This window comes from Setaria italica, chromosome I (assembly GCF_000263155.2).
Source record: "Setaria italica strain Yugu1 chromosome I, Setaria_italica_v2.0, whole genome shotgun sequence".
Taxonomy (NCBI): domain Eukaryota; kingdom Viridiplantae; phylum Streptophyta; class Magnoliopsida; order Poales; family Poaceae; genus Setaria; species Setaria italica.
In genome coordinates this window covers 12,013,933-12,041,549 of record NC_028450.1, presented here as the reverse complement: position 1 = coordinate 12,041,549, position 27,617 = coordinate 12,013,933, and the positions used below count along the sequence as shown (strand labels likewise).

Below are 27,617 nucleotides of genomic sequence, written 5' to 3'. Positions count from 1 at the left end.
AGGCCCATTAGTACTCCTAAACCTAATCCAACTCGGATCAGATCCGAATTGGGCTTCCAGCCCCTTAAGTGTGTGACCCTATGGGTTCGGATACGTACAGACATGGCCCGAGTACTCCTACTCGGCCAAATAGTCGGTAGCGGCCTCTAGCAAGACGTGCCAACTCCTATACGCATACGAAGATCATATCAGACGAACCATCACAACTTAATATACATGCTATTCCCTTTGCCTCACGATATTTGGTCTAGCTTCAAGCCGACCGCTCTTTCTCGATCCTGTGATTCGGAATCCCTTTGTAGGTTAACTCTTAACCGTACGTAGCATGGCCATGCATTTTCGGATCCGATCACTCGAGGGGCCCAGAGATATCACTCTCAATCAGAGAGGGGCAAATCCCATCTTGATTGACCATGTCTCATAGCATGCTTCTTGACAAACCCGAAAGCTACCTTTATAACTACCCTGTTACGGCGTAGCGTTTGATAGCCCCTAAGTAGGTCGATCCACATCTAGAATACATGCGACAATCTCAGGTCTAAGGACAAAGCGTATATGTTGTTTAAAGAGAGAACTACTTCTCGTGTTGGGTCAGTCCTAGTACATGTCTCCACATGTGTCCACATTATTAGTTCAACATCTCCATGTCTATGACTTGTGAAACATAGTCATCAACTAATACATGTGCTAGTCTAATATTCATGTGTGTCCTCACATGAACTCCGACTAGGGACAACTTTAGAATAACCATACAAGTAAAGAGTTTCACATACAATTCACATAATTGCAAATCAATTCAAGTAGACTTCAATGGATATTCAATGAACACAACATACAAATCATGGATACAAATGGAATATCATCATCTCTATGATTGCCTCTAGGGCATACCTCCAACATCTAGACCGTCAACTCCTGCATAAACGCCGAAAAGATGAGCATCAACCTAGTAGTAGGGGTTTATTACTAACCATTTCAACAAGTGTTGGTGAATAATTGTATGCAGGTCGCTTATCCTTCGAAAGGAAGAGGAAACACACCAAGTGGCAAAGAAACACAACTCCAACCAATCAGGAAAGAGCACACGGATCCATGGACCCACCAGAGGGGTAAACTGTCTTAATTTGGTGCATGCACCTAGGACCAACTCGAGGGCCCATCAGACAGTATCCCAAATGAAAGGCGGCATGAGAGACGGTGCCCAGGGTTCGACCGATCCAGTGCTGGCTCAGCTTCCACATGGTAGGCCCTGGTGACTTCCTAAAGGTGGTTGCGGTTGTTATCCCAGGAGTTACCACCTCAAGGCCTCGGATCCTGCTAGGTGCCACAAGAAGAGTTGAAGGAGAATATTCTCTCATGATTCACTTAAGATGCTTGGAGGTTCTCCATTCTCCCAAGGCACATCCATCTATAATTAGTAGAGGAGGGAGCTTATTTGAGGACACACACAACACCATCCAAGAGAGCTTAGAGCCTCATTCCAAAGGCAAAGCCTTGCCTAGCTTGTGCTTAGAGTAGGGAGAGAGTGAGGGGTGTTTGGGAGGAGTGTCGGAGTGTCAGCACTCTCCTCCTAGCTTGTACGTCTACGGAAGCTGCAATAATCTTTGGAGTTAAGTAAGCGGTCGTGATTCTTTCTTATAGTGTTATACTTAGTTGCATGCAGTCGTGATTCTTTCTTATAGTGTTATACTTAGTTGCATGAATAGCCTTATTCCCTTGCTATTTTTGTATGCTTGGTTTGTATACTTGTATGCTACTCATATACCCTTGCTACCATAGTATAGGCTTGAGTGCTCTCATGTATGCCCATAGTTTACACTAGTAGCATTTATATTAGAGTGAGATCAGTCCTCTTACTCATGGGTACGTCGCTCTATAATCATACAAGTGTTGTAGTTTTCTAAGCATTAGTAGAGAATTGGCCTTTAGTCCCGGTTGGTAGGGTACAAATATCCCGAAAATCCATCCGGGATAAACCAATCGGGACATAAGGGGGGGTCCTTTTGTCCCGGGTCACTCAACCGGGACAAACGGGTCACCACGCCAGGCGCCGCAAAAAAAAAAGAAATCTCATGCTACCAGGAGGCCCCCCACACGCGCACGCCGCAAGTCACAAGTCACGCGATTTTTCACGTGAAATATGCGCATGCGCACTGCGTGGGATTCGAACCCACAATCTCTAGCCTCGCGCGTAGCTTCCTTGCCATCCCACCTACACACCACATCTGACTAGATAGGGGATGCTATCCTTTTGTATTAACTCGTGGGGGACCCTTTTATCCCGGTTGGAAACACCAACCGGGATAAAAGGGTTCGATGGATTTAGTCCTCTTTCAGTCACCTCGTTGGGGACCCTTTTATCCCAGTTTGAAACACCAACCGGGATAAAAGGGGGTCTTTTATCCCGGTTGGTGTTTCAAACCGGGATAAAAGGCCTCTCAAGGTCTTTTTTTTCCCACTAGCCTTTGCAACCGGGATAAAAGGTCCCGGTTGGTGAGCTCCCCACCAGTGACCGAGCTTTAGTCCCGGTTGGTGAACCTTTTGTCCCGGGCCAACTTTAAACTGAAACAAAAGGGGGCGCATCGAAAGCCAATTCTCTACTAGTGAAGGGGGACCCAAATGTAGTTAGGTTGCGGTACTAATCAATAGCGTAGACGTGGTGTCTGGGCTAAGGGTTATCCTTCGTTTACCGTATATCCCACGGGTTGCTAGAGGTAGGCTCTTGGCCGGAGGCGCCTGACTAATTCAGGGTAAGACGGCGCCTGAAGTGAGTATTTGATCCAAGAGATCGACCTTTAATTCACCTGTAGTGCTATCTTTAGGAATCCTCTCTACCCTCACGACCTATATATCTCAGTGTGTTCTTTGATCAACTAGAATAGAAGTTAGTGCACATACGTTTCCTTCTTGAAATACTCTGAGGTAAAAGTTTCAACAATATCTATGTGCTTGCAGATTTATTCGCAGTTGTTACTTATACCAACAAAGGCCGACACCCTCGAGCATGCATGCAAGCAAGAAGGCTCACAAGGCCATGCATGTACGTACTTGCATGTGGACTACCTAGAGATAACCAGGAGGACTAACAAGGAAAGCTCCAAAGGGCGTGGCTCCTCCGCAACTCGGCCAATCACTTCGTCCGCGTTGACCGTGAAGTAGTAGTGCTACCAACCCATTATAGCTTGGCCACCGCTGACACGAGGTCACCGAAGGTGCTGGATATGATCGACGTTGCCACCGATGGCATAACGATGCCGAAACAGAGGATCAGCGCCAGGACGACCAAGACGGCGATGACGTAGAGCTTCTAGAGCCAAGGGGCAAGATGGCGCTGCTGATGATGGTGACGTCCAAGGCTGCTTGTGGAAGAGCGGCGCCAAGACAACGATGAGGCCACGTGGCCGACAGAACCGACAAACCGACGCCGAGACGATGACGAGGCCGCTTGGCCAACAAGACGACGCTTGCGATGATGACGAGGTGGCGCAACGATGATGCACGCCCTTATCAGACTGCCAAAGGCGTTCATTGGCACAGCTACAAGACCGAAGCCCAATGCAAGCAAGCCACGTAGTACTACTACATGTGTGTTGGTACGTACATGCACCGGACAAGCACAAGGCTTTATGGCTGGTTGCTTGCTTTGGTCGGCCGAGGCAAGCTGATGGGATTACGTGCTGGACCAACGCCCTGTCGCCCGGTCGATCGACCATCACACTGCACGTGATCAATCGGAAGAAAATTCTGTGCGCACCGGATGCAAAGGGCGCTCCATGCATAGCCGATGCTGATGTGCGCCATGTGGGCATCTCAGGATCCAAGGGATGCGGGGAGGTCACGGGCTCCAAGGGGCGCAGCTCCATACACACGGCTGCATGCAAGGCTCCAGACGCACGGCTGCATGCACGGCTCCAGGAGATAGACCAGGCTGCATGCACGGCTCCAGGAGATAGACTACGAGAGATCCCAGGCGACGCACGCGAACCGCAGCCTCCTCCATCGGAACTGCATCTGCCCACGCGGCCACGCCACCGTGATCCCAGGCAACGCACATGCCTACCGCCGGCTCCTCCAACGGAACTCCGATCCATCTGCCCCCGCCGCCGGGTCCTCCATCAGAACTCCGATCCATTTGCCCCCGCCACCACGCGCCACCGTCCGCCCACAACTCCGAGGCCTCAGAGTACAGCGGCCTCGTCGACGGTATGTCGCCGCACGCGGGACCGCCGCCTCCTTCCGTTGCGACTGAGTACAGGTATTATTCTGGTGGAGCTCATTACCATGGTGGTTTCCCAGATTCGGTGGGGTTCACTAGTGCCATCACCATGTCGGCTCCGACCATGGTAGGAGGAGGGGGTCAGGAGGAGTCATCCGTGGTTGCTCCCCCCTGGGCCATAGCACATGATACAAGCTCACAGCAGGCAACCTCAGATGCGCATGAGGATGATGCATTTGCTGACGGTGGTCGATAGAGAGCAGCCATCACAGGTAGGGTCATCGCATGTTCATTTACACAATAATGCAAAAACATCGCATGTTACTCATCTATTTTGGTACAATCATGCAAAACATGACTGAATAATTAATCATCATCTCATTTTACAACAGATGGTAGATAAAGTTGGGATCACTCCTGAAGTTGGAATGAATTTTGAACTAGAGGAAGAAGCCTTTGAGATGTATATGACCTATGCCGGTAAAGTTGGGTTCAGTGTTAGAAAGAGCAATACAAAACGTCAAGTGGATGGCAGTATTGTTGGGATACGAGGTAGGCTACACTAGCGCAAATAAAAATGTCTACCGCGTAAAACCAGGAAGAACTCCCGTATAAGGATCACGGGATTACCACTCGACGCACTACTGGTGCGGAAGATGTAGATTTGCGTCGATGTAGCGAAGACGATCAATGTAGTTGTACGTAGTCGATCAACGTAGTCGTACGTAGTCGATCACGTCAACGAAGCTAGGTACTGCTTGCAGTTTCTCTTCCAGTGACCAAGTTCATGACAGTAAAAACACTCTTTGTCTGGAGCAGGTCCAGGTCCAGCTTTAACCTTGGGCGCTGGGTTTGGTTTGGACGTTCCAGCCTTGCCCTTCTTCTTCCAAGAATTGTCCTTCTTCTTCAAGCTAGGCTTGTTCTGTATAGCCATCACATGGCTGGTACTAGCGCTTTTCTTGATGTCAGCCTCTGTTGTTTTAAGCATGCCACACAGCTCATTCAGACCCTTCTCCGTCCCATGCATATGGTAGTTCAAGATTAAATTCCCATAGCTAGGCGGAAGAGATGAAAGAATGAAATCAGTGGCCAACTCTTGGCCCAGTGGGAAGCCCAGCTTCTCCAACCGTTGAGTGTAACCAACCATCTTGATTACGTGTGGTCCTACTGCTGCGCCTTCTGCTAGCTTGCTCTCCACAAAGGCCTTAGACACATTGAACCTTTCAGTCCTGACGTATGTTTGGAACATGTCTCTAAGCGCCACGATCATATCGTGCGCCTCATGGTTTGTTTCGAACTGCATCTGCAGCTTGGGTTCCATGCAAGCAAGCATAAGGTAGCTTACTTCGAGGTTAGCATCATATGCTTTCTTGTAAGCATTCTTAGCAGCAGCAGGTGCATCATCAGCAGGTTCTTTTAGTAGTGGGTTGTCTAGAACATCTTCCTTTTTCTCAGCCCTGAGAACAATTCTCAGGTTACGGATCCAATCTGAGTAATTTGTTCCATTCAACTTGTCCTTCTCAAGGAACGAACGCAAAGCAAAGGGTTCCTTTTTCTCAGCTCTGAGAACAAAAGTAATGCAAAATACACTAAGACAAACATATCCATGATAGAGCAAATCACATTAAACTATTTTAACAGAATCTACTCCCACTAAAATCAATATCCCTCTATTGATACTTAGTGATTCAGGATCTACAACTAACAAGTCTACTAGTGAGTTTTAGCATCACCGCTAGGAAACAAGGTAGATCGGTAAGCAACTTTTGCTAATCATATCACATATGACTCCTATTGTTGGGTGACATCTCCATGTCTCGGCGCCCAACCTTTATGCCCCAAGGTCCTTAACCGTTAAGTTAACCTTGTTAAGCAAACCAACCCTTATGCGTGTAAGTGTCCGACACAAACCCGTCTGATCAAGGAAAACTAGTGGCACCCTAATTTCATAGACCCACCACTAATTGTACAAGACATGGGACGGTGCAAGTTTTAGTTGGGAGGGCATACTAACTTAAACTTTACGAGGGATCGTTCTACTTCTAACATCACAGTATGCAGAAAGTAAAACATAAACAAAAACATAAACAGAATAGCATTCACACAGTTGTGACACAGTATGGCCCGTTTTCATATGGTGATCTCCATCTCCATAGAACCTGTTCACCATGGTGATCTCCATCTCCATGTTCCATGTGCGCCATCCTCCTGGTGATGAGTCCTCCAAGAACTAGAACATGCTATTACGCCTAATAGCTAGTAAAGAAGCTAGTAATGAAGATTACATAGTTGCTTGGATCATCACAGATTGGTACGCAGACCATTAAATACAATAAAGTGACAACACATATGGCTCCTGCCGTGTTGCCGTACGTGCGACACGCAGGTCACGAATGAGTTACACACATGCATCACATAAACAAAGGGCCATACTGATCACAAGATACATACATCCTGCAAAATAGAGTTAAGCGTCCTAACGTTCCAAACTTCGGAGGCCCGAAACTCCATCTTCCAAGCCGAATTTGGAAAATCTAATTTCGCCGAAAATGGCGAAACGATTGAATTTCATGTGTAACTTTTTCTGTAGATCAATTTTCATATAAAATTCGCCCCGATCCGAGATCGTACCGAAAAGTTACGGCTGATTTACCGAAGCATACGCATACGGCAAAAATCCCTACCCCGGTAGTAAATCCCATCTACTATTGCACATCTAATGTGCCTGGCGTATGACCCTGGATTTCGATTCGACCAATCATATTGATCTTTGCTCACTGCAACTGGAATTACGTGTATCACTTAACTCCGATGGCGGAAACCGACCGGTAGGAGTATGTCGTTACACTACCATTGCAGCAAGGGCACGAAACCAGGACATAGATCAAACTGAAAACTTGCATATCTCCATATGCACACATCCCGAATCCAAAACTAAATAGCTACGGCTCTGATACCACTGTTGGGATACGAGGTAGGCTACACTAGCGCAAATTAAAATTTCTACCGCGTAAAACCAGGAAGAACTACCGCATAAGGATCACGGGATTACCATTCGATGCACTACTGGTGCGGAAGATGTAGATTTGCGTCGATGCAGCGAAGACGATCAACGTAGTCGATCAACGTAGTCGATCACGTCAATGTCCAGCAGCTCCTCAGCAGCTTGTCCACGTGCAGCAAGATCGCCCTCGTGCCGCGGCTTGTCGTCGGCTCGTCGTGGCTCGTCGGTGGCTCGTCGTGGCTCGTCGGCGGCTCGTCCGAGTGCTGCAGGCGCCACACCTCCAAGGTATCCACACGTGCAGGGAGGAAGCGTCGCAAGCCAGACTGCTAGATCCGCGAGTTGCAACAGGCGAGGGCGTGGGAGGCGCGGCAGATGTGTTTCGCCAAAAAGGTGTAAACCCTAGGGTGCCCCCACCCCTCTATTTATAGAGGTTCCTAACGGGCCTCTGGGTCCGAGGCCCATTAGTACTTCTAAACCTAATCCAACTCGGATCACATCCGAATTGGGCTTCCAGCCCCTTAAGTGTGTGACCCTATGGGTTCGGATACGTATAGTCATGGCCCGAGTACTCCTACTCGGCCCAACAGTCGGTAGCGGCCTCTAGCAAGACGTGCCAACTCCTATATGCACACGAAGATCATATCAGACGAACCATCACAACATTATATACATGCTATTCCCTTTGCCTCACGATATTTGGTCTAGCTTCAAGCCGACCGCTCTTTCTTGATCCTGTGATTCGGAATCCCTTTGTAGGTTAACTCTTAACCGTACGTAGCATGGCCATGCATTTTTGGATCCAATCACTCGAGGGGCCCAGAGATATCACTCTCAATTAGAGAGGGGCAAATCCCATCTTGATTAACCATGTCTCATAGCATGCTTCTTGACAAACCCGAAAGCTACCTTTATAACTACCCTGTTACGGCGTAGCGTTTGATAGCCCCTAAGTAGGTCGATCCACATCTTGAATACATGCGACAATCTCAGGTCTAAGGATAAAGCGTATATGTTGTTTAAAGAGAGAACTACTTCTCGTGTTGGGTCAGTCCTAGCACATGTCTCCACATGTGTCCACATTATTAGTTCAACATCTCCATGTCCATGACTTGTGAAACATAGTCATCAACTAATACATGTGCTAGTCTAATATTCATGTGTGTCCTCACATGAACTCCGACTAGGGACAACTTTAGAATAACCATACAAGTAAAGAGTTTCACATACAATTCACATAATTGTAAATTAGCCTTTAATGGATATTCAATGAACACAATATACAAATCATGGATACAAATGGAATATCATCATCTCTATGATTGCCTCTAGGGCATACCTCCAACAAGTATATCTCAGAAATATATAGTTTGCAGTAGCCAAGGACATCAGCAAACTGAGTCATCAAAAGACACTACAAGAATGGGTTGCGATGCTCGTGTTCAGTTTAGTGTAATTGGAGAGGGGATTTGGACGGTACAAAAGATTGTAACTGAATATAATCATTTTCTTGCTAGTCCAAATAAGTCGCACAAGCTGAGAAATTGGCTTTTCGAAAGCATTGGAAGCCGCAAAAGAAATTGCAATGGAGATGGATATTCAGCCAGAGTTCACTTCCAAGCGCAAAATCAAAAGAAAACGACATTTTGATGAGGCTGCAGATGATGCATCAAATGTTTCACAATCTGAAGAGGAGTCATTTCGGGTCAATTATTTTATATATGTTATTGATCAAGCTATAGTTTCACTCACCAAGAGATTTGAACAATATCAAGGGTGTGAAAAGATTTTTGGTTTCTTGTTTACTTCAAATAGGCTACGATCCTTGGATGATAATAATTTGATGGCTCATTGTGTCAATCTTGAGAACACACTTAAGAGTGGAGAACATAAAGACATTGATGGTCAAGAATTGTTTGTAGAATTAATTGTCATCCAAGATTTACTTAAAGAATCTATGGGTTCTCTTGATATTTTGAAGTTTTTGAAGAAGCACCCCTTTTATCCCAATACCCTTACTGCATACAGAATTTTGTTAACCATTCTTGTGACCGTCACATTTGCAGAAAGGAGCTTTTCTAAACTCAAGTTGTTGAAATCCTATTTGTGTTCTACTATGCCACAAGAAAGACTTAATGGATTGGGAGACAATAGCACTTGAAAATGATGTCTTGGAGAAGATTAACTACGAAGACATAATTCAAGATTTCATTTCAAGAAATACTAGACGGATGATGCTTTTTAGTCAAACATGAGGTTAGTACTGTATTTATTTTTTAGCATTAATATTTAAAGTATTTCTAAATATTGTGTGAAATGACATAGTCTGAAAATGGATCTTAGTTATATTGAATATATTCTTTAAGGCCACATTCTGCATTCAACACATGGGCCTCCAATTCTAGGAGACGGCCCTGTGAATAGATGGTGGTAGCTGCAAGTTCGACACGGTGCAGCCAATGATCAGTCAATGATCCAGTTATGGTGCAGCCGATGGTTATTATTGAGCAACAAGGATTCAGGATCACGAGACGGCACTATTGCTACCGACGCCATTGTAAGGTTGTCAAAATGAGGAACGGCACCAGGCTTAACCAAGACTCAGAAGAGTAGAGTTCAACATCTGCGCTTAGGAGCAAAACTAGGAGTGGTGCGTCAAGCAAGCCGATAAAAGCAAAGAGACAAATGGTTCGTCAGATGAGGCTTGATGGATAGTGCATGGCATCAGTTGATCTATCAAGAGATATGTGGTAAAATGAAATAAACCTTACTTCTTACCGCGAAATACTTGGGAATTTTATCTTGCAAAAATAAAAATAGCTTAGCTCCTCAATGATATGAAATTCCTACCAAAGCCATGCATTAATATATTTGAAAACCTTATACATATACATATGCTTCTTATTTTTACATTGAGGTTTGTCAAACTATTTGTGACCCTTGAAAGGTTCTAGTCATGCTTTCATGATCGAGATCACGTACACCTCATGTATACTCATGCTGACTTCTATACTGGAAGCTACGCAAAAATATGCCTCCCATCCACATAAAAGTACTCCATTCCTTTAAGATAATTCTTTGTATTCATTATGCAAAAGGGTATGGGCTGTGCAAAAAAAAGAAGGAAAAGAAAAAATATCCATGCTCAAAAGCATAAGAAAAAAAAGAAAGGTAGCCATATCCAAAAATAATAATAAAAGAGAGAGTCATGCAAAAGGAGTTCAAATAAATTCCATCCAAAAATTTCACACACATGCACATCTTGATCTGATTGTTTTCCTTGGATCCGATTTTTGACTATGCAAAATATGCAATAAAAGTATGCTTCCTTTTCATCCCCTACCCTAAGCTCCAAAAAAAATCCTTATTAGAAATAGGGAGGAAAAGAGGCAACCCAATGCTTTGGTAAGGCACCGTACATATTAAGTTGGCTTGATTATTCACATCGACTTGAAGACTTGAGAAGAAGCAGCTTGAAGAGAAGTACCCGACTATAAAGCAGCAAGCATCGGTTCATAAAGAAACATGAAACCGTCGGCTCATCCAGTAGCATCATGCCGTTGTTGGTTATCTGAAGAGGAGCATCGGATGCTTCAGATATTTAAATACACTAGTTGGCCCATATTGTTTATTCACTGGTCGGCTGTGGAGTGATATCTTGGACAACTTCATGGGCTACATATTCTTCTAAAGTCGGTTTCGAAGTGGCTGATAAAGGAGGTGGAAATCAAGCAGGAGCCGATCTCTGGAAATACTAATTGGTCACTGTAGATGAGGTGGAAATTGATTTGGTCCGGAGTTTTGGAAAATTAACTTGAGACATCAAGCCGATAGAGTCTTTAGTATTGCAATCGGAATTCATCGGCTCTAGGCATCGGATCTCAATGAATTAATTTCCAAGCACGAAGTATCCATACTTCAAAACTGGGAGGCCTGTGTTGACACCAGATTTCGGCCGATAAAATCCCATGTTTCATTAAGGTGCAAGGATTAATTTGACTTGATGGGACCGGCCAAACAAGAAGAGACAAATAGAAGGGATCAGCCAAACAAGAAGAGACAAGTAGAATAAAAAAAAGGAGCATGCAGGCCAGCACGTGTACGCGAAGATGATTAGAATAAGAAGAAAAGCAAGTTGCCGCATGGAGAAGAGAAGTCCAGGTTAATCACGCCTGCAAATTGGTCTTTGCACGGATAGGTTGGATGAAGCTTCATTAGCAAGGATTCTATATAAAGGAAATTAGAATCCATATATCTTAATATTTCCTTTAGTTTTAAAGCAAGTTTTGCACGGGTCATTGTCGTAGCCGGCCAGGAGTCATTACTCTAGGATATAAATATGTACCTCTGGCCTTTGTAACAGACATCTCTCAATCAATCAATCAATACAACTTTTCGGCGCCCCGCCGCCAACCCTTAGGAGTAGGAATAATGTAGATTTTCAACGAGTTTCTTCTTGTGCGCAGGTTGCATCGGCTTCGATCTTAGGCGAGCTTGTAAGTACCGTCACCCAGTCATTACGATCTCTACCGGAACTTTCTAAGCTTTGTCCAATATTCTACTTGTCTTCGACGTTGCTCACAGTTATCGAGTTGTTTGATTTTATTAAGTTGTATCATTTCGATCTCTTAGTTCTATCAAGCGCTCACAGTTATCGAACGGCTTAGATCTGGTTAGGTTGTTCTTATCGGCTCCCTGATCCTAAGCGTTCACTAGTTATCTGATCATATCGGCTAGTTAGATCTTGCATGCTTTTATTGTTTTACATATGCTAGGTCCGATAGATCTTTTCTCCTGCCCCTCGTATTGCTAACTGTCGGGCCTCTGATATCAGCACGCTGCTGTCGAGAGCCGATGCTTTAGTCGGGTCTATCCGTTTCTCTCAAAAGTGTGATGACGTCATTAAGCCGATAGGGGTGCATACAACGCCTTGCTGCCGCGAGCTTGTCTATTTAAGTTAGTGGGTCGAAGTTAATATCCTCTCACCGTGTTACCTTATCTAAGTTCAATTACACGGTCATGACATTGGTTAGGTTCTGTTAGCTTAATTAGCTTGTAAGCAGTAGGCAAGAGATCCTTGTTGTTGTGCTCTAATCTTTTAATTCGTGTTATCTTGTCTAAGTTCAATTATACTTATCAAGACATTGACTAGATCTGTTAGCCTATTTGATGTGCGCATAGTTAACAAGGGCTTCCTTTTATGGCTGTTATTTTACAATGTTTCTATTTTAGCCCATCAGTTCATATAGCCGATAGCACATGTCACTAATACTTTATTTATTTACACCACATAATTACATTAAAAACATATCTTAATGGTGTTCATTCAAAGTAATGCCATTTATGAGCTTGAAGGCTTCGCCGACTATCGGCTTATGAAAATTTTACGTTTCCCTGGTCAATTGTAGGTCAAATTGACTAGCACGCCACACACCTACGGGAGCCGAGTTGGAGCCTGCACTGGAGTTAAGCAGATCTCCCAAGTCCTCCGCGTTGCTCAACGCAAAAGCCTGAAGTCCAGATTTTGCGTCAATAGATTCCCTAACAAGGGATAGATAACAAAGATTTTAATAAGAACCAAAAAGAGGAGGGAACTCCAAAAAGGAAATCTATGAGTCACTTGCCTATGAACTTAGAGATGGAAACTTTAAGTTCGTTAGGACATGACTCAATAGGCATGAAAGTACAATCATTGCTCCAACCACACTTATTGGTTGTTGATCCACATTGAGACTGAACAACATTCTCTAAGAGTGATATCTCCTTTGTGACAAATCTAACGCCAATGCAATGCAATGCAAGACAAGTGCATGAAAGTAAACATGAATGCATTCTATATGACAAGCAAAGATGCAAAACAAGGAAAGTAAATCTATCTTGTCAAGTTTGAGCCCTTGTCAAGCTTATTCATGATGAACCAAACTTCATGCCTTGAGCGAAAAGAGGTACACCAGCTCAAGCAAAAACCCATCTTCATCACTATCTTGACAAGGTTAGACAAGCCCCTAATCCATGTACATATGAAATGCAACTATATGACAAGCAATTACATGACGTTAGAGACATCAAGCACATTGAGCTCACTTCGCAACCTACACAAAGTATTTTCATCTAAAGGTTTTGTGAACATATCCGCCAATTGCTCTTGGGAATGAACTCCACAAAGTGAAATGTCATTCTTAGCAACATGATCTCTCAAAAAGTGGTGGCAAATATCTATGTGCTTGGTGTGAGAGTGTTGAACCGGGTTGTTAGCAATTTTAACCGCACTCTCATTGTCACAAAGGAGGGGAATCCTATCTAATAGCACACCATAATCCAAGAGGCTTTACTTCATGTAAAAGATTTGAGCACAACAAGCCCTGGCAGCTTGTATTCCGCCTCCACGTTGGATAAGGCTACGGAATTTTGTTTCTGCGAGGATCAAGAGACCAAAGACCTCCCTAGCAAATGGCACCTGCCCAAAGTTATCTTGCAGTCTACTCAACACCCAACAAAGTCCGAGTCCGAATAACCCAAGAGCTAAAAACATGCACCTTTGGGGTACCACAAGCCAATGCTAGGGGTGAGCTTAAGATATCTAAGGATTCATTTTACAGCACTTAGGTGTGATTCTTTAGGGTTGGATAGAAACCGAGCGCACATGCACACACTAAACATTAAATCCGGCCTAGATGCGGTAAGGTAAAGAGGAAACCCAATCATAGAGCGATAAAGCTTTTGGTCAACCGATTTACCTCCCTCATCCATGTCAAGATGTGCATTGGTAGGCATAGGAGTCTTGATCAGTTTGCAATCATCCATCTTGAATTTCTTGAGGATGTCCTTCATATAATTTTCTTGATGGATGAATGTCCCTTCCTTCAATTGCTTGATTTGAAACTCAAGTAAGAAGTTGAGCTCACCTATCATAGACATCTCAAACTCCCTAGCCATCAAATCACCAAAGTCTCTGCACACATTCAGGTTAGTAGAACCAAAGATTATATCATCAACATAAATTTGACAAATGAAAACCTCATCGTTGATGATCTTTGTGAACAAGGTGTTGTCAACCCTCCCAATCTTGAAGCCCTTGTTAATGAGGAAGTCACGTAGGCATTCATACCAAGCCCTTGGCGCTTGCTCGAGCCTGTACAAAGCCTTGTGCAACCTAAAGACATGGTTAAGATATCTAGAGTCATCAAAATCGGGAGGTTGTTCCACATAAACCTCCTCATTGATGAAACCATTCAAAATGCACTTTTCACATCCATTTGAAATAACTTCACATCATTATAGGATGCATAAGCAAGAAGGATGCGAATGGCTTCAAGTCTTGCCATGGGAGCAAAGGTTTCTCCATAGTCCAAACCTTCTACTTGTGAAAATCATTTAGCGATGAGCCTTGCCTTGTTCCTCACCACAACTCCATATTCATCTTGTTTGTTGTGGAAGACCCACTTGGTGCCAATGACGTTCTTGTTCCTAGGCTGCTCTTCTAGGACCCAAACTTCATTGTGGGTGAAGTTGTTGAGCTCTTCTTGCATCGCCATTATCCAATTTGGGTCCTCAAGAGCCTCATCTATAGTTGTGGGTTCCAAACAAGAAACAAAGGAGTAATGTTTGCAAAAAGAAGCATATTGAGTGCGTTTAGTCCATGTACCACCGGTAGGATCACCCATGCCCAAGTCAATGGGATGGTTCTTGGATATCCTTGTATGCTTTACAATTGGTGTAGAAGTTGAAGCTTGTAGCGGAACTTGGATTTGTGGTTCTTCTTGTGTAATGGGGATGTCTTGTAAAGAAGTAGGCTCATCTTGACTTGGTGGAGTGGATGAAGAATGTCTTGGAGGCTCATCATCTTCATCAGAAGAGAAATCATGGTGATAGGAAGTAGTAGGTACATCTTCATCTTAGTCTCATCCTTGGATGATGCCTCCACTTGCTTGGAAGTAGTTGTAGGAGCTTCATCCTCCTCCTTTGGCTTGATGTCACCAATGCCCATCTTCTTTATCACATCACGAAATGGTTCATTTCCTACATCATCACAAGTGAAACCATCTCCTTGGGAGCCATTAGATTCATCAAACTCCACATCACATGTTTCTTCAATCACGCGGGTGGCATTATTGAATACTCTATATGCTTTGGAGTTTGATGAGTAACCAACAAAAATACCAACATCACAACAACTTTCAAACTTTCCTATATGCTTATTTTTCTTGTAGATGAAACACTTACAACCGAAGATCAAGAAGTAGGAGATGTTGGGCTTCCTCCCAATGAGTAGCTCATATGGTATCTTCTTCATGTATGTTGGTGGAGATATACTCGGTTGGATGCATGGCAAGCGGTGTTGATGGCTTCGGTCCAAAACCTTTGGGAGATGCCATAGTCATCCAACATGGCTCTTGCAAGAGTGATCAATGTCTTGTTCTTCCTTTCTACCACTCCATTTTGTTGAGGTGTGTAGGTGGATGAGAACTCATACTTGATGCCTTGATCATCACAATATTCTTCAACTTGAGTATTCTTGAATTCGGAGCTGTTGTTGCTTCAGACCGTCACTATGGTGGACTCAAACTCATTTTGAGCCCTCTCGGCGAATGTCTTGAAGATCCTAACGGTCTTTCTATTGTCTTCTAAAAAGAATGTCCAAGTGTATCAAGAATAATCATCAACTATGACAAGGCAATAGAGATTACCACCAAGACTCTTGTATGTGGTTGGATCGAAGAGATCCATGTGAAGTAGCTCCAAAGGTCTTGAGGTGAATAAGAAAGCCTTCAAGGGATGATGACTTGCAACTTGCTTCCCGGCTTGACATGCACTACAAAACTTGTCCTTCTCGAACTTCACATCCTTCACACCAACCACCATTTCTTTCTTGAAAGCCTTCTTGAGTTGGCTCATGCCAATATGAGCAATGCGTCGGTGCCAAAGCCAACCCAAGGACATTTTGGTGAAGAGGCATGTCGTCAAGTTTGCTTAATGAGAGGAAAAATCTACAAGATATATGTTACCATGCTTAAAACCCTTGAAGACCACTTCCTTGGACTCCTTACTAGAAATAGTCACATCAGCATCACTAAATGTGCAAGTTAGTCTAAGGTCATAAAATTGAGCAATAGAAAGCAAATTGTAACTACGAGAATCAACATAAAAGACATTTGAGAGAGTTAGATCTTTAGTGAGAGCTATTTTACCCAAACCAAATACCGTCCCACTAGAATTGTTACCAAAGGTAACTTGTTTATGATCATCCGCACTCTCATCCAAGGAGATGAACATCTTTAGCCGGTCATATGTTGTGTGCATCCACTATCAAGAACCCAATGACTTCCACCAGCTTTGTAGTTCACCTATACACAAGAGATTAAGCTTGAGGTTTAGGAGTCCAAGCAACTTTGGGTCCTTTAACATGAGTAACAAGAACTTTGGGAACCCATAATTTCCTAGGTAGCTTGCCCTTGGCTTGCGAGCCAATGAACTTTGCCTCAACCTTGCCACTCTTAATCTTCATCAACAAAAAGGGTTATTGTTGAACATAGATTTATAGTTATGAGGCAAAGTGGGAAGAGAACTGCTAGAGCACTCCCTTGTGTGATGGCCGGTACTCTCACAACGTTGACAATAGGTCCCGACCTCCTTGATGAAGCAACCATAGAGTTCCGGTGAGTTTGGAACATTCTCCACGGGCTTGGGAAAGGAACCTAGACCTCTTGTACCAAAGCATCTTGCATTATGGAAGAGAATCTCCTTGTGTAAGTACTCTCCTCCAACCATTTTCTTCACACAAGAACCCAAGCTCTTCACCTCTTCTTCAAGTTCTTTTTCCCTTGCATGGTTAGTTTTGGAAGAAGAAGCAATAGATTTATCTTTCAAATTGGCTTAGGTGCTTCCATGAGATCAACACAAGAAATGGATGTATTGACCTTAGTAACATCTCTAGCAATTTCTTGCACACTAGGGTCAACGACATCATAGGCAAACTCAAGTTCTTGATATTTCATCTTTTAGCTATCATGCTCAACCTTAAGCTTCTTATGACTTGACTCAAGCAACTTGTTAAGCACAACCACTTCATCATGTTTGAAGATCAATTCATTGTGCCTACCAAATAACTTGTCATGGTCATCTCTAAGTGACTTGTGAGACACTACCAAAGCATCATGGTCATTGCTAAGGTACTTGTGACTAACAAGCAACTCGTCATTTGAATGCTTAAGCTTAGCATAGGTCTCTTCAAGAACTTTCATTTTAGCCCTTTGTTTCTTGATCATGTCATTATAGTCCTCCAGAAGTGATCTAAGTTCATTAGGTGAGAGATCATTGTCACTATTGGAAGAATCATTCTCATCATTGCTCACCTTGTTACCACTTTTGGCCATGAAGCACATAGGTGGTGGAGGAAGCAACGGCTCTTCATCTTCATCATCACTTGATTCTTCACTTGATATCTCACAATCGGTGAGCCATTCACTGACAAGGAAGGACCGATCACCACCACTCTTCTAGTGGTGTGGCTTGGACTTGCTTTGATTCTTCTTGAAAGTGTTCTTCTTTTTGTACTTGTGGTCTTTCTCTTCTTCCTCCTCCTTATCATAATCTTTTCTTCCATTATTCTAGTGAATTCTCTTGTCGGGCTTGGGGAAATCATATGACAAGTGATCATAGCTTGAACAATTGTAGCACCTCCTCTTGCCACTATCTCCGGATCTTCTTGAGGTTCGGAACTTGTTCTTCTTGGGGTCGTAGTTGTAGCCCTTCTTGCCTAACCTTGACAACATCTTTGTGGTCTTTCTCATCATAAGAGCGAGCCGAGCATCCACATCTTCATCATCACCACTAGCATCACTACTAGCTTCACTTTCACTTGAGGATGGAGGAGGCTTGGGCTTCCTCTTTTTTTTTGGTCTTGTGTTCTAATTTAGCCTTGAGAGCTAGATCTTTCTTGGAGGTAGATGGTTCAATTTCACCCATCAAAAATATCTCATGAGTGCGAATCTTACCAACAACCTTGGAGATTTCAAGGGTGCTTAAGTCTTTCTTGAAGCGAAGCTCCTTGATAATGTTGTACTATGGCTTTGGAAGCGTGTGAAGGATCTTGCGAATGATTTCCACTTCAGAAATAGTAGAAATATCAAGAGCATTAATATTTTCAATAAGCACATTTAATCTAGAATATATTTGCTCAACTAATTCATTGGGAAGTATCTTAAACTCATTAAGCATATCCTTGAGCAACTCATATTGCTCCTCGCGCACTTTCTTAGAGCCCACATTAATGTTCTTGAGCTCTTTCCACACCTCATGTGCGGTCTCCTTAGTGTGAACTCTAGCAAACATCTCTCCACTTGTAGACTCAAAGATGTAATTCCTAGCACGAGCATCCCACTTAGCTTCACTCTCAGTAGGAAGGGTAGGCAAAGGGCGAACCATAACCTCCCAATTGTCACAGTGTTGAGCTTGAAGGAAACTAGATATCCTATGCATCCAATAAGCGAAATTGGAGCTGGTAAACTTAGGAGGGTCATTCCTACTTCCTGGAACCATTCTCTAGGTTGTTAAACCTAAGAAAAGAGAGCCTATGCTTTGATACCAATTGTAAGAATTGGTGGCCTAAGAATGGGGGATGAATTGGGACTTTTTAAAATTTCTAGAACAATAAGAAACAAACCTTAGCCTAGATTTCTAGTGTTGCCCAATCTACAAGGATGGTACCTAGAAACTAAGCACACTAGCGAGCAAAGAGCCTAGCAAGAAGAGCACACTAGCATGATCATCATTTCCTAAGGCAAGATATGAGCAAAGTAAGCACAACTTGAACAAGAGTAAAAGGATAAGTAAAGTGCAGAAAGTAAATGCACTAAAGAAGTGCTGAAATGTAAAGCGTGAGGATATGAGACAACCAAATTTTTTTCCCGTGGTATCGAGGAGTTGACACTCCTCCCTAATCCACGTTGGAGCACCCATTAAGGGTTTTGCTCCCTCAAGTGACTAAGATTCGAGTGCTTCACTGAGAATTCTCATTTTCCATCTCCAGAACGGCGAGCTTCACACCATGTACAAGTTCTTCTTGGGGGCTACCACAATCTCCAAGAGCTCACCAAGAACCTCTGGGTCACCCAGACCATCTAGGTGACCTCAACCACCAAGAGTAACAAGTTTCAATGCTTCACTTTGATGAGGACATCACATGCTTGGATACAACCATATTGGCTTGACTCCGAGGTGAAACAATTCTTTATCATAATTATATGTGACACATTTGATGAATTGATGCTGCACCATGATGTGTATTCGTTGTCAATTTTAGAAATACATACATGGATCAAAAATAGTGTTAAACACACATGGAAGGCATGGAGGACCAAATAAGTAGATTGGGGGCCAAGTCCAAGTATTCCTAACATCCTCCACTAGGCCACCACGTCACTTTTGGCCCAAGGAAAGAAAGAGTTCCAATCCAATACGTTTTGGGGCTGGATTCGGACTGCAGCTCTATGTCAACTTGCAATGGCCGCCACGACCTCATCCGGACTCCGTTTTAGGTGTTCAAGTACTCCTTGGAATCCTTATGAAGTCTATTTTCATATGGATCTGGAATCATATCCATATCTTCTCTGAGTCGGTCGCAATCATCGAAATACTACCTAGAGATTTTCTGTCCACAGGTGCTGCGTCGCCTTATTTTGTCCCAATGGGCCGTGTATCAAGTTGGGTCCATTAGGGACATGTCCTAGGGTTGGAGCACGACCCTAACACCCCTCTGGTCGTCCTCCTAGGTATTAATAAGGATTAGAGCTACCACGAACAGATTGGGTTTTGTTTTGTTGAAAGTTTAGCCATTGCTACTTCCTTATAGACGCGTGTGTCGACTAGACCATCCGTTCTACTCGATTCAGAACCCCAACTTTGTGATTTCAGATTGGTTTTTCATCTCCATATTTGCAATTGAGTTGCTTGTTCTACTTGTTCTTGCTTGTTCTTCGATTGCTTGCAGGACGAGTGCCCTAGTGGCCGGGTGACGCGCTCCACAAGATTGCGGCAGCCATTGGAGGTGGTGTATCGGTTGCTAAGGCACAGCTTGGAAGGCTGTAGTCGGGCCGTGAACGTCGTCTCCATCGACCAATCGAGTTATCCCACGCCTCTCATCGAAAGATCGGGAATCAACCCTAGCGGGTTCTTATCACAATTGACTAGCACTCAGCTAAGCCATGAACTAGATGCACACTTGTCACTCACCAATACTAAGAGAAGTCCTTAATATTGATATTTAGCAAATCACAAATTACTTTTTAGCTCTACCACACTCTCAACTGCTCATAGGCTGCTTGAAGTCTTCAGGGTGTCAACAGCAGCTCAAATGACCTGGGGGAGGGGTATATATAGGCTAGGGAATAGCAGCTAGCCGTTGGAAAAGTGTGCACAGAAAAACACACCATCGGATGTTATGATGGTCCATCCCCGGGTGTCGGAACATCCGGTCTCTCACAGACCAAGATTTTGATCGTTAGAAAAGTAACAGTGAAAAGTTGATATGATGCTTCGTCCGACGGTCTTGAGCTGGCATAGGATCATCCGGTGTTGAAGACGTTCTGGCCAAAACCTCTCTGAAAGGAATCAAAGAAAATATGCTTGCTCTGACGCATTCATCCGATGGTCACTTAGCAGGCATCAGAACATCCAGTGCTGAAGGGGTTTTTGCCCAAAACTCTGTAGAAGTTGGTAAAGTAAATATCCTTGCTCCGATGATCTTCTTGACATGGCATCGGAACATCCGGTGCTATGGAAAAATTCATCCGATGGTGGCATCGGAACAACTGATGCCTCACTCCAGATTTCCTACCTGAGAAAATTGCTTCGATGCAACTAGAAATTGGAGCTCCAAACATCCGACGGTGTCCTTCAACTTTCAACTCATCCAGTTCAATCTCGTTTTTCGTCAATTTCTTTGCTTCTTCAGTTCTTCCATGTGTTGTTTGAGTTACCAAGTGCTAAAGAGTACTGAGTATGCATCGTTTTCATGGCTAGCGTAGTATGGTCAAGCTACTATCATTGAAACCCCTCTTAATAGTATGGTCCATGAGCTACAAACTAGAAAAACCTATACTACACTAAGTGTCATTCATCTCCTTGTGACACTTAGTACTAGAAAGGTCCTTAGCCTTGTCGCATTAGCTCCATGCCAATTCAAATTAAGGGGCCATATTCGAATAAACTTATGACATGATAACTACTATAGATTCGCTTCAAAATACATGGGTTAGTCACAAGTAAACAGTTATCATTTATCACCGAAATACACCCTTATCAAAGGTGCGAAAGGGCCTAGATGACGCCTAGGTGCTTCAGAAGTAAGAACGATGTTTGTTCTCCCGAAAGACTCGATGATCGAGTTTTAAAGGCTCGGAACTCGAGTTTGTTTACGAAGGTATAAAGGCTCGGAACTCGAGTTTGTTTATGAACCTCCTAAACAGGGAGGGGGTATCTAATCTGAGTCCAAAACTATCATGAAACCGAATCATACAAGAGTTCTGAAATGTTCAGTGAAAATCTGACAGAGTTATCCCCCTTCTTTGCACAATCCTACGTGGGGGGTTCAGCTGAATCCCCCCAAATTTTTGGAAAATAAATTGTACCTGCACTAGTGGTGAAAACATCGAAAGTGTACCATTCAGAAAGGATTTAAATCTTTCTACACATTTGTTATAAATAAAAAGCTTACATTGGTCTCCAGTGAGCTCTCTGAAGGTCTTGGTTCTCTTTTTCCTCGGATACCACATCGCTTTATGCCTAAGAAAGCAGCACATGTGAGCAATTTAGAACCAACTGTGACTGAGGGATCCAATCCAATATACAAAAAGCCAAATTAAGCAAACTTCACAAGGAGTCACCTTCGTCGGAGCCATAAACTATCCGCTGCTAGTCTACCTCCTCAAAACCTGATCATAAATTACTTGGATTTGTCTCTAGAAATGACACTGCTACTCCTGCAAGAATTATAATTACTTTACTTATAAATTCTAATTTCTAATGACTTTTTCAGGATGTATATTTAGAATGAAAACTTAGTCAGAGATAAATATGTTCGTCAAGATCGGCCAACGGCTTTGAGAAATAAGATATAATGGAGGTGACTATAATTAAGTCATTAAATGCTGAATAAACCCACAATCAACTGCAAACAGAAAAACCAAACACAAACTGGAACGACTACAGGTACAGATCGTACACAAATTATAGCTGAGACTTTGGCTGATCTTAGTTGTAGAGTATATTCACAAACTATCGATGGAAAATGTGAAAGGCTAGAAAGGTCCTAGCTCATTATTGGAGATCGACTGCTAAACTTGAATACTTACAACTGGATGCAATCAACGGCTACACATTGTAATTTTACAGCAGGTTATCAAGATGACGGTCCATGATCTCCGATACTGTCTCCAAGAAGGTTTTGTCGCTGGTCTCTGGAAGGATAGAGTCCTCTGCTTCCTCAATCAGGGCCTCAATTTCAGATTCTTTATTCACCATTTCCCTGCACATGATGCTGCCAATGTCGTAAGGCGTGAGGCCCCTCTCTGCACCCTTCTTCAGGAGCATGGTGCTCACATGAAGAACACGAGCACACTGAGAAGACAGCTCCCACCCATGGAATTTGAGCAGCGCAATGTCTTTGCCGGCATCAAGCAATTTGATGTATGCTAGGGTTTCGGCACCGAAGGGCTGGCGTGCTTGGGGCCAGTAGAGCCACTCAAACGTGCAATCTTCAAACTACAAAGGAAAAAGGCAATATAAATTTATTTAATTAAACCATGTTAACATGAAAAGAACCAACTAGAAAATAACAATATTCCTCAGCTAACAATTTCTTGGAAGTGACATTGACTTGGAAAGAATGCACAGCAGAATCAATAAAGTAGGAAGAGAATCAGTGTAGTATTCAGGTGTGAAACAAATAGTGTGTTAAAAACAATTTATATGCTGACTCCTTACAGAAACAAAACATTTAGCGAATAAGATATCAATAAATGAAGATAATGCTAAAACTTTATAGTTCCTGTGCTAAAAAGTATGGTTTGGCAATTCAAGTGAGCTAAACAGTAAAAACACATACCTTCTCTGGGAAGCAGTATCCATGGTCAATTGGAACCAACTGCACGTGATCTCCATCTTGGCACACTAGTATGTTCCCTGCATGACGATCAGCATTCGCTAACCTAATATCTAACACAGCAATTTTCTGGACCTCCTTGACAGGAAAAGCTTGAGGGCCCATATCCTCACAACTTCCCTGATTCTCCACAAAGATCTGCAATGATCCAATTTTAAGCTCCTTCCTCATATGGAAAGAACGAACCAATGCAGTGGGAGGTACGCCAGAAAATCCAGTACCATCCTCGGATCTGCACTCATCATTTGGGTGGTCCAGAACATATGCTGCTACCTCCCTTAGTGCGCCTTCCCCAACTCGTGTGCCTCTTTTCAACCCCTCACCATCCACTGACAAAGGAAGGCCCCTGGGGTTGTTCTCCGCCATAGGTTCTTCATCTATAGGCTTGAACACTGCAATATTACTTTCACCTGACTGGTCCTTCATAAAGTAGACTCCCCCTGAACCTTCTGCTGACATGACAGGAAAGTATCCATTTTCCAGACCAGCAATCGTTGCGCTAATCATTTGCATAATGGCAGGAGAAAGCTTTACACTTCTATTAACGATAATTGGCTCAACTGGAGCATGTCCATGTTCTGTATTGTTCAAGGCATCTATGTGTATGTTCCCTTCGTCTCCTGGGGTAACAACTGTAAGCACAGTTTCCTTATCAATCTTCTGTGTTCGCACCTTTGCTGGCTCACGGACAAACATGTGAAGCACTGCATCATCCTTCTTGGCAATATCAGTGATCAACTGGTGATCCTCGAGCTCCTCATCACCAAGTACAAGCTTTTGATCCTTTAGGCTCTCGATTTCCTCCCCGGTCTCAGCAGCAATCTTGTTCTTGAGGTACCCAACTTTGTGGCCACTCTCCACCTGGAACTTAAACTTCTTCCCGTTGGCAGTCTCGATGGTTATTGCACGGAATTCATCCAACCGGACAACTAGGTGAAGAACATTGCCATCAGCAAGCCCATAGTCCCTGACACGGGAGTTGTTGCGTGTAAGGTCATGCCCGCCAAACACAAGCCTTTGCTTTGTCGCAACAAACCCCCTGAACCGCTGGATCCGGAGCTTGACAGAGGCGACAGACTCCGAATCCAGCACACGCATCGGCACCAGTGGCATGCCGGGCACAGCAAGGAAAATGAGAATCGAATCCAGTGGCTGCGCCGCAAACAGACATTGTGGCACAAGAGTAAGCTGGTCCTCCAAAGGGCTGAGCGTTGTAACGCCCGCTGCCGACATCTTCTTGGCTGATTCCCAACGGGCGTCGTGCCGGGGAGGTGTAAACCCCTAACAGTGAAACACCAGTAGAACCGAGAGCCGAGCTGTCTACACTATGCGTGTAGTAAACCATGGAGCGAAAAAAAAAGATCCCTAGGGTTTCCTCTTTTCAGCAAGGAAACCCTAGGGGGCACCACTACACGCCTAAGCCCGCACCTATAATCCCATCTCGCCCTCGATGGAGTTCAATTTAATTATTCCTGCATAGATCGCAAAAACACAGTCAAGGTTAGTGATTGGGTTCACAGAAGCAGAAATTTGGCACAACCACTAGAGGTCATGAGGGATTTCTTACCGAAACCAGTGGGATTGGACGAAGGCACCGTGAATCCTTCTGCTGCTACTGACGCTGCGACAATGTCACAACGCATCTGCAAATCCCCGAAATAAGTGGTCTATTCGGCTGAACTTATAAGCCGGCTCAAAAGCTGACACGGCTGATTTGTTGTGAGAGAAAAATACTGTTAAGGGACTGATAAGCCGGCTGATAAGCTGAAGCTCACGGGCTGAAGAAAATTTAGACGGGATTGGAACAACTCGAACTAATACATGAAAAAAAAATCAGAAAACAGAAAGAGTTAATTCCCCGAAGCTACAACTCCTAGCACCTAACTCTAAATCTAACTTTCAAGGAACTACAAGCCTACAATTCCTAGGACTAGTGTCACATACAGTTGTAATAACTTTGCGAAAACGGGAAAAAGAAAAAAAGGGAAAAGAAGGCCGCATTAGAGCGATAAGTCACCTGGGTTGATGATATAGCCGAGCGCGATCGAGATCAGAAGCGGCAGACCCTCCGGCGTCTGCCTCCGATCCGATCCTACCACGCCACGGGCTCCGATTCCGATCGGGGCCTGCAAAGCGCCCAGCCGCCCACCAATGGCGTCACCAATCCGATCCGACCAATCCACGGGTCGCCAGCAGCACTACAACCCAGCACACTACGCCGCGCTCACTGAGGAGGATGGATCGATCTTGCCGCGCGCGCGGCGGGGCGGGTGGCTCCCGATCGAATCGCCCGCTCGGGAACGAAACCGCTGCCGAGGCGTTTCCGAGTGGCGTATTTGAAGGAGCCGGTGGTATTTGCTTGCGGTTAATATATGGACCCCACGCCGACTGGGAATTTTACGGTGGGTTTTGACTTGGTCGCGGTGAAGGAAACGAGCAGCTACTACGTGGGTGCCAAGTTGAACTCCGATTCGTAGTGAACCCCTCGACTCAAGGCCCATCATTTTGGTCCGGCCCAAGAAGCACCACGCTGTCCGACCCATGCATGGTGCCCACGCCCCTGGCCGGCCCGTTGTGGTGTGCTTAGGCTGTTACTGGAGCACGCCAGGCGGCATCATGGGCGCGAACAGAATAATGGCATGTTTGGATGGCCGGTTTTAGACCCAAAACCTCTGGAAAATACAGCTCCTAATCTTTTTACATGTCAGGAATTGACCAAAACGAGAAGGAATTTCTTCAGAGGAAAAATGAAATCAAGAACCAACTGAACAAGAACGATAGCTGCAGGCTTACTGATAGAGATCAGATACAAGGATAAGGTCGCTAGGGAGACGACAGTTCTACAGCTAAAGCTACTTGTTCTAGGGTTATTGGTTCTTCATATCGATAACCTTACAGCATAGCAGACCCGAGCCTAAATAGCAGATGGCTGGGTGATTAAAAGAAAACAGAAGTTTATTGAAGTAAAGGTACTATCCTTTGATGACTGCCGTTGATCGCCAGATGGACGGGGAAGAACAAGTCCCTGAAGAGGTATACTTGACGCCGACTTGCTCTGTTTGCCTATATGACGAACTGAATGGCTTGCAGTTGATTAAATGGCAACGCAAATGTTCAGAATCCTGACAATGCACCCCCCCCCCCCCCCCTAACATCCTTGTCCTCAAGGATGAAAAGAAGGGAAAACCTTCCTGACAAATGCTGCATCCTCCCACGTAGCTTCACTCTCTGGTAGATTAACCCAGTGAATCAACCATTGGACCACTGGCTCATTGTTTGGTGGAATCAATCTTCTTTGGAGTATAGCTGCAGGAGCAACATTGATAGTCCCTTTGTCATCAACAAGAGGTAATTTTGGGCTTGGAACAGCTTGAGGTCCAATGTGCTTTTTCAGCTGACTCACATGAAAAACATCATGTAATTTGCTAGCCTTCAGGTAACAGTAATCTGTATGCTGCCTTCCCAATCTTTTCCAGAACTCTAAATGTCCCATAAAATTTGGAATGCAACTTGAGGGATCTGTGAGCACTTAATGATGTATGCGTATAAGGTTGAAGTTTCAAGTAAACCATGTCTCCTACTTGAAATTCCCTTTCAGATCTTTGCCTATCTGCCTGGTTTTTTATTCTTGCCTGAGCTTTCTGCAGATTGTCCTTGATGATTTGAGAAGCCACTGTTCTATTTCTCAACTGTTCTTCAGCTGGCAAGTATGGGCAATCAGGAATCGCTACTTCAGCAACCATTGGAGGGGAAAAGCCATACAGAGCTTGAAATGGTGTTATGTTTAATGAGGTGTGATAAGAAGTGTTGTACCACCATTTAGCCAGTGTTAACCAATAGTGCCATCTCTTTGGGCTGTTAAAGCACATGCATCTCAAATAATTTTCCAAACATTGGTTGACCCTTTCTGTTTGTTCATCTGTTTGGGGGTGATATGCTGTTGTTAAATGTAGTTGTACACCAAATGCCTTGAACAAAGCTTGCTATATAGTACTTGTGAATATTGGATCTCTGTCAGTTAATATCACCTTTGGTAGGCCATGTAATTTGAACACATTGTCCATGAAGAGGGTCACTACATCTTGGGCTGTATATGGATGAGTAAAAGAGATGAAATGGGAATATTCTGTTAGTCTATTGACTACAACCAAAATCACATCTTTGTTTTGTGATTTGGGAAGGTCTTCTACAAAGTCCATTGATATATGTGTCCAAGCCATTTCAGGGCAGGCAGTGGTTGT

At 44.0% G+C, this 27,617-nt stretch overlaps 2 protein-coding genes and 1 long non-coding RNA gene across 5 annotated transcripts; all 3 read right to left on the bottom strand.

The window, feature by feature from the left end:
* Nucleotides 1-14,922: 14,922 nt before the first annotated feature.
* On the bottom strand, nt 14,923-15,510 carry LOC105914108. The gene has a single exon (XM_012844796.1). It carries the CDS (start codon nt 15,508-15,510, stop codon nt 14,923-14,925), a length of 588 nt encoding a protein of 195 aa, XP_012700250.1.
* Nucleotides 15,511-21,544: 6,034 nt separating this feature from the next.
* Nucleotides 21,545-22,189, bottom strand: LOC111257282. The gene is made up of 3 exons (XR_002677710.1): nt 22,100-22,189; nt 21,931-21,998; nt 21,545-21,849 (listed from the first exon to the last, which is right to left on the bottom strand). It is a non-coding gene; the product is annotated as an uncharacterized LOC111257282 (long non-coding RNA).
* Nucleotides 22,190-22,323: 134 nt separating this feature from the next.
* On the bottom strand, nt 22,324-25,698 carry LOC101784610 (phosphatidylinositol 4-kinase gamma 4). 3 transcript variants are annotated; one of them, XM_004952211.2, is made up of 4 exons: nt 25,394-25,698; nt 24,944-25,190; nt 23,320-24,848; nt 22,324-22,976 (listed from the first exon to the last, which is right to left on the bottom strand). In XM_004952211.2, exons 3-4 carry the CDS (start codon nt 24,607-24,609, stop codon nt 22,602-22,604), a joined length of 1,665 nt encoding a protein of 554 aa, XP_004952268.1. In that variant the 5' UTR covers nt 24,610-24,848; nt 24,944-25,190; nt 25,394-25,698; the 3' UTR covers nt 22,324-22,601. The 3 variants fall into 3 exon arrangements, with proteins under 3 accessions (XP_004952268.1, XP_004952269.1, XP_004952270.1); XM_004952212.2 differs by having other exon boundaries at nt 24,944-25,085; XM_004952213.2 differs by having other exon boundaries at nt 24,944-25,019.
* Between the last annotated feature and the right edge of the window lie 1,919 nt (nt 25,699-27,617).

Excerpts from the sequence above, each read along its gene's own strand:
- LOC105914108 (XM_012844796.1), bottom strand. The coding sequence starts at position 15,510 with ATGAAGAAGATACCATATGAGCTACTCATTGGGAGGAAGCCCAACATC.
- LOC101784610 (XM_004952211.2), bottom strand. The coding sequence starts at position 24,609 with ATGTCGGCAGCGGGCGTTACAACGCTCAGCCCTTTGGAGGACCAGCTT. Across the intron at positions 22,977-23,319 it reads GATACTGCTTCCCAGAGAAG|TTTGAAGATTGCACGTTTGA; the intron begins GTATGTGTTTTT and ends TTTCCTTTGTAG.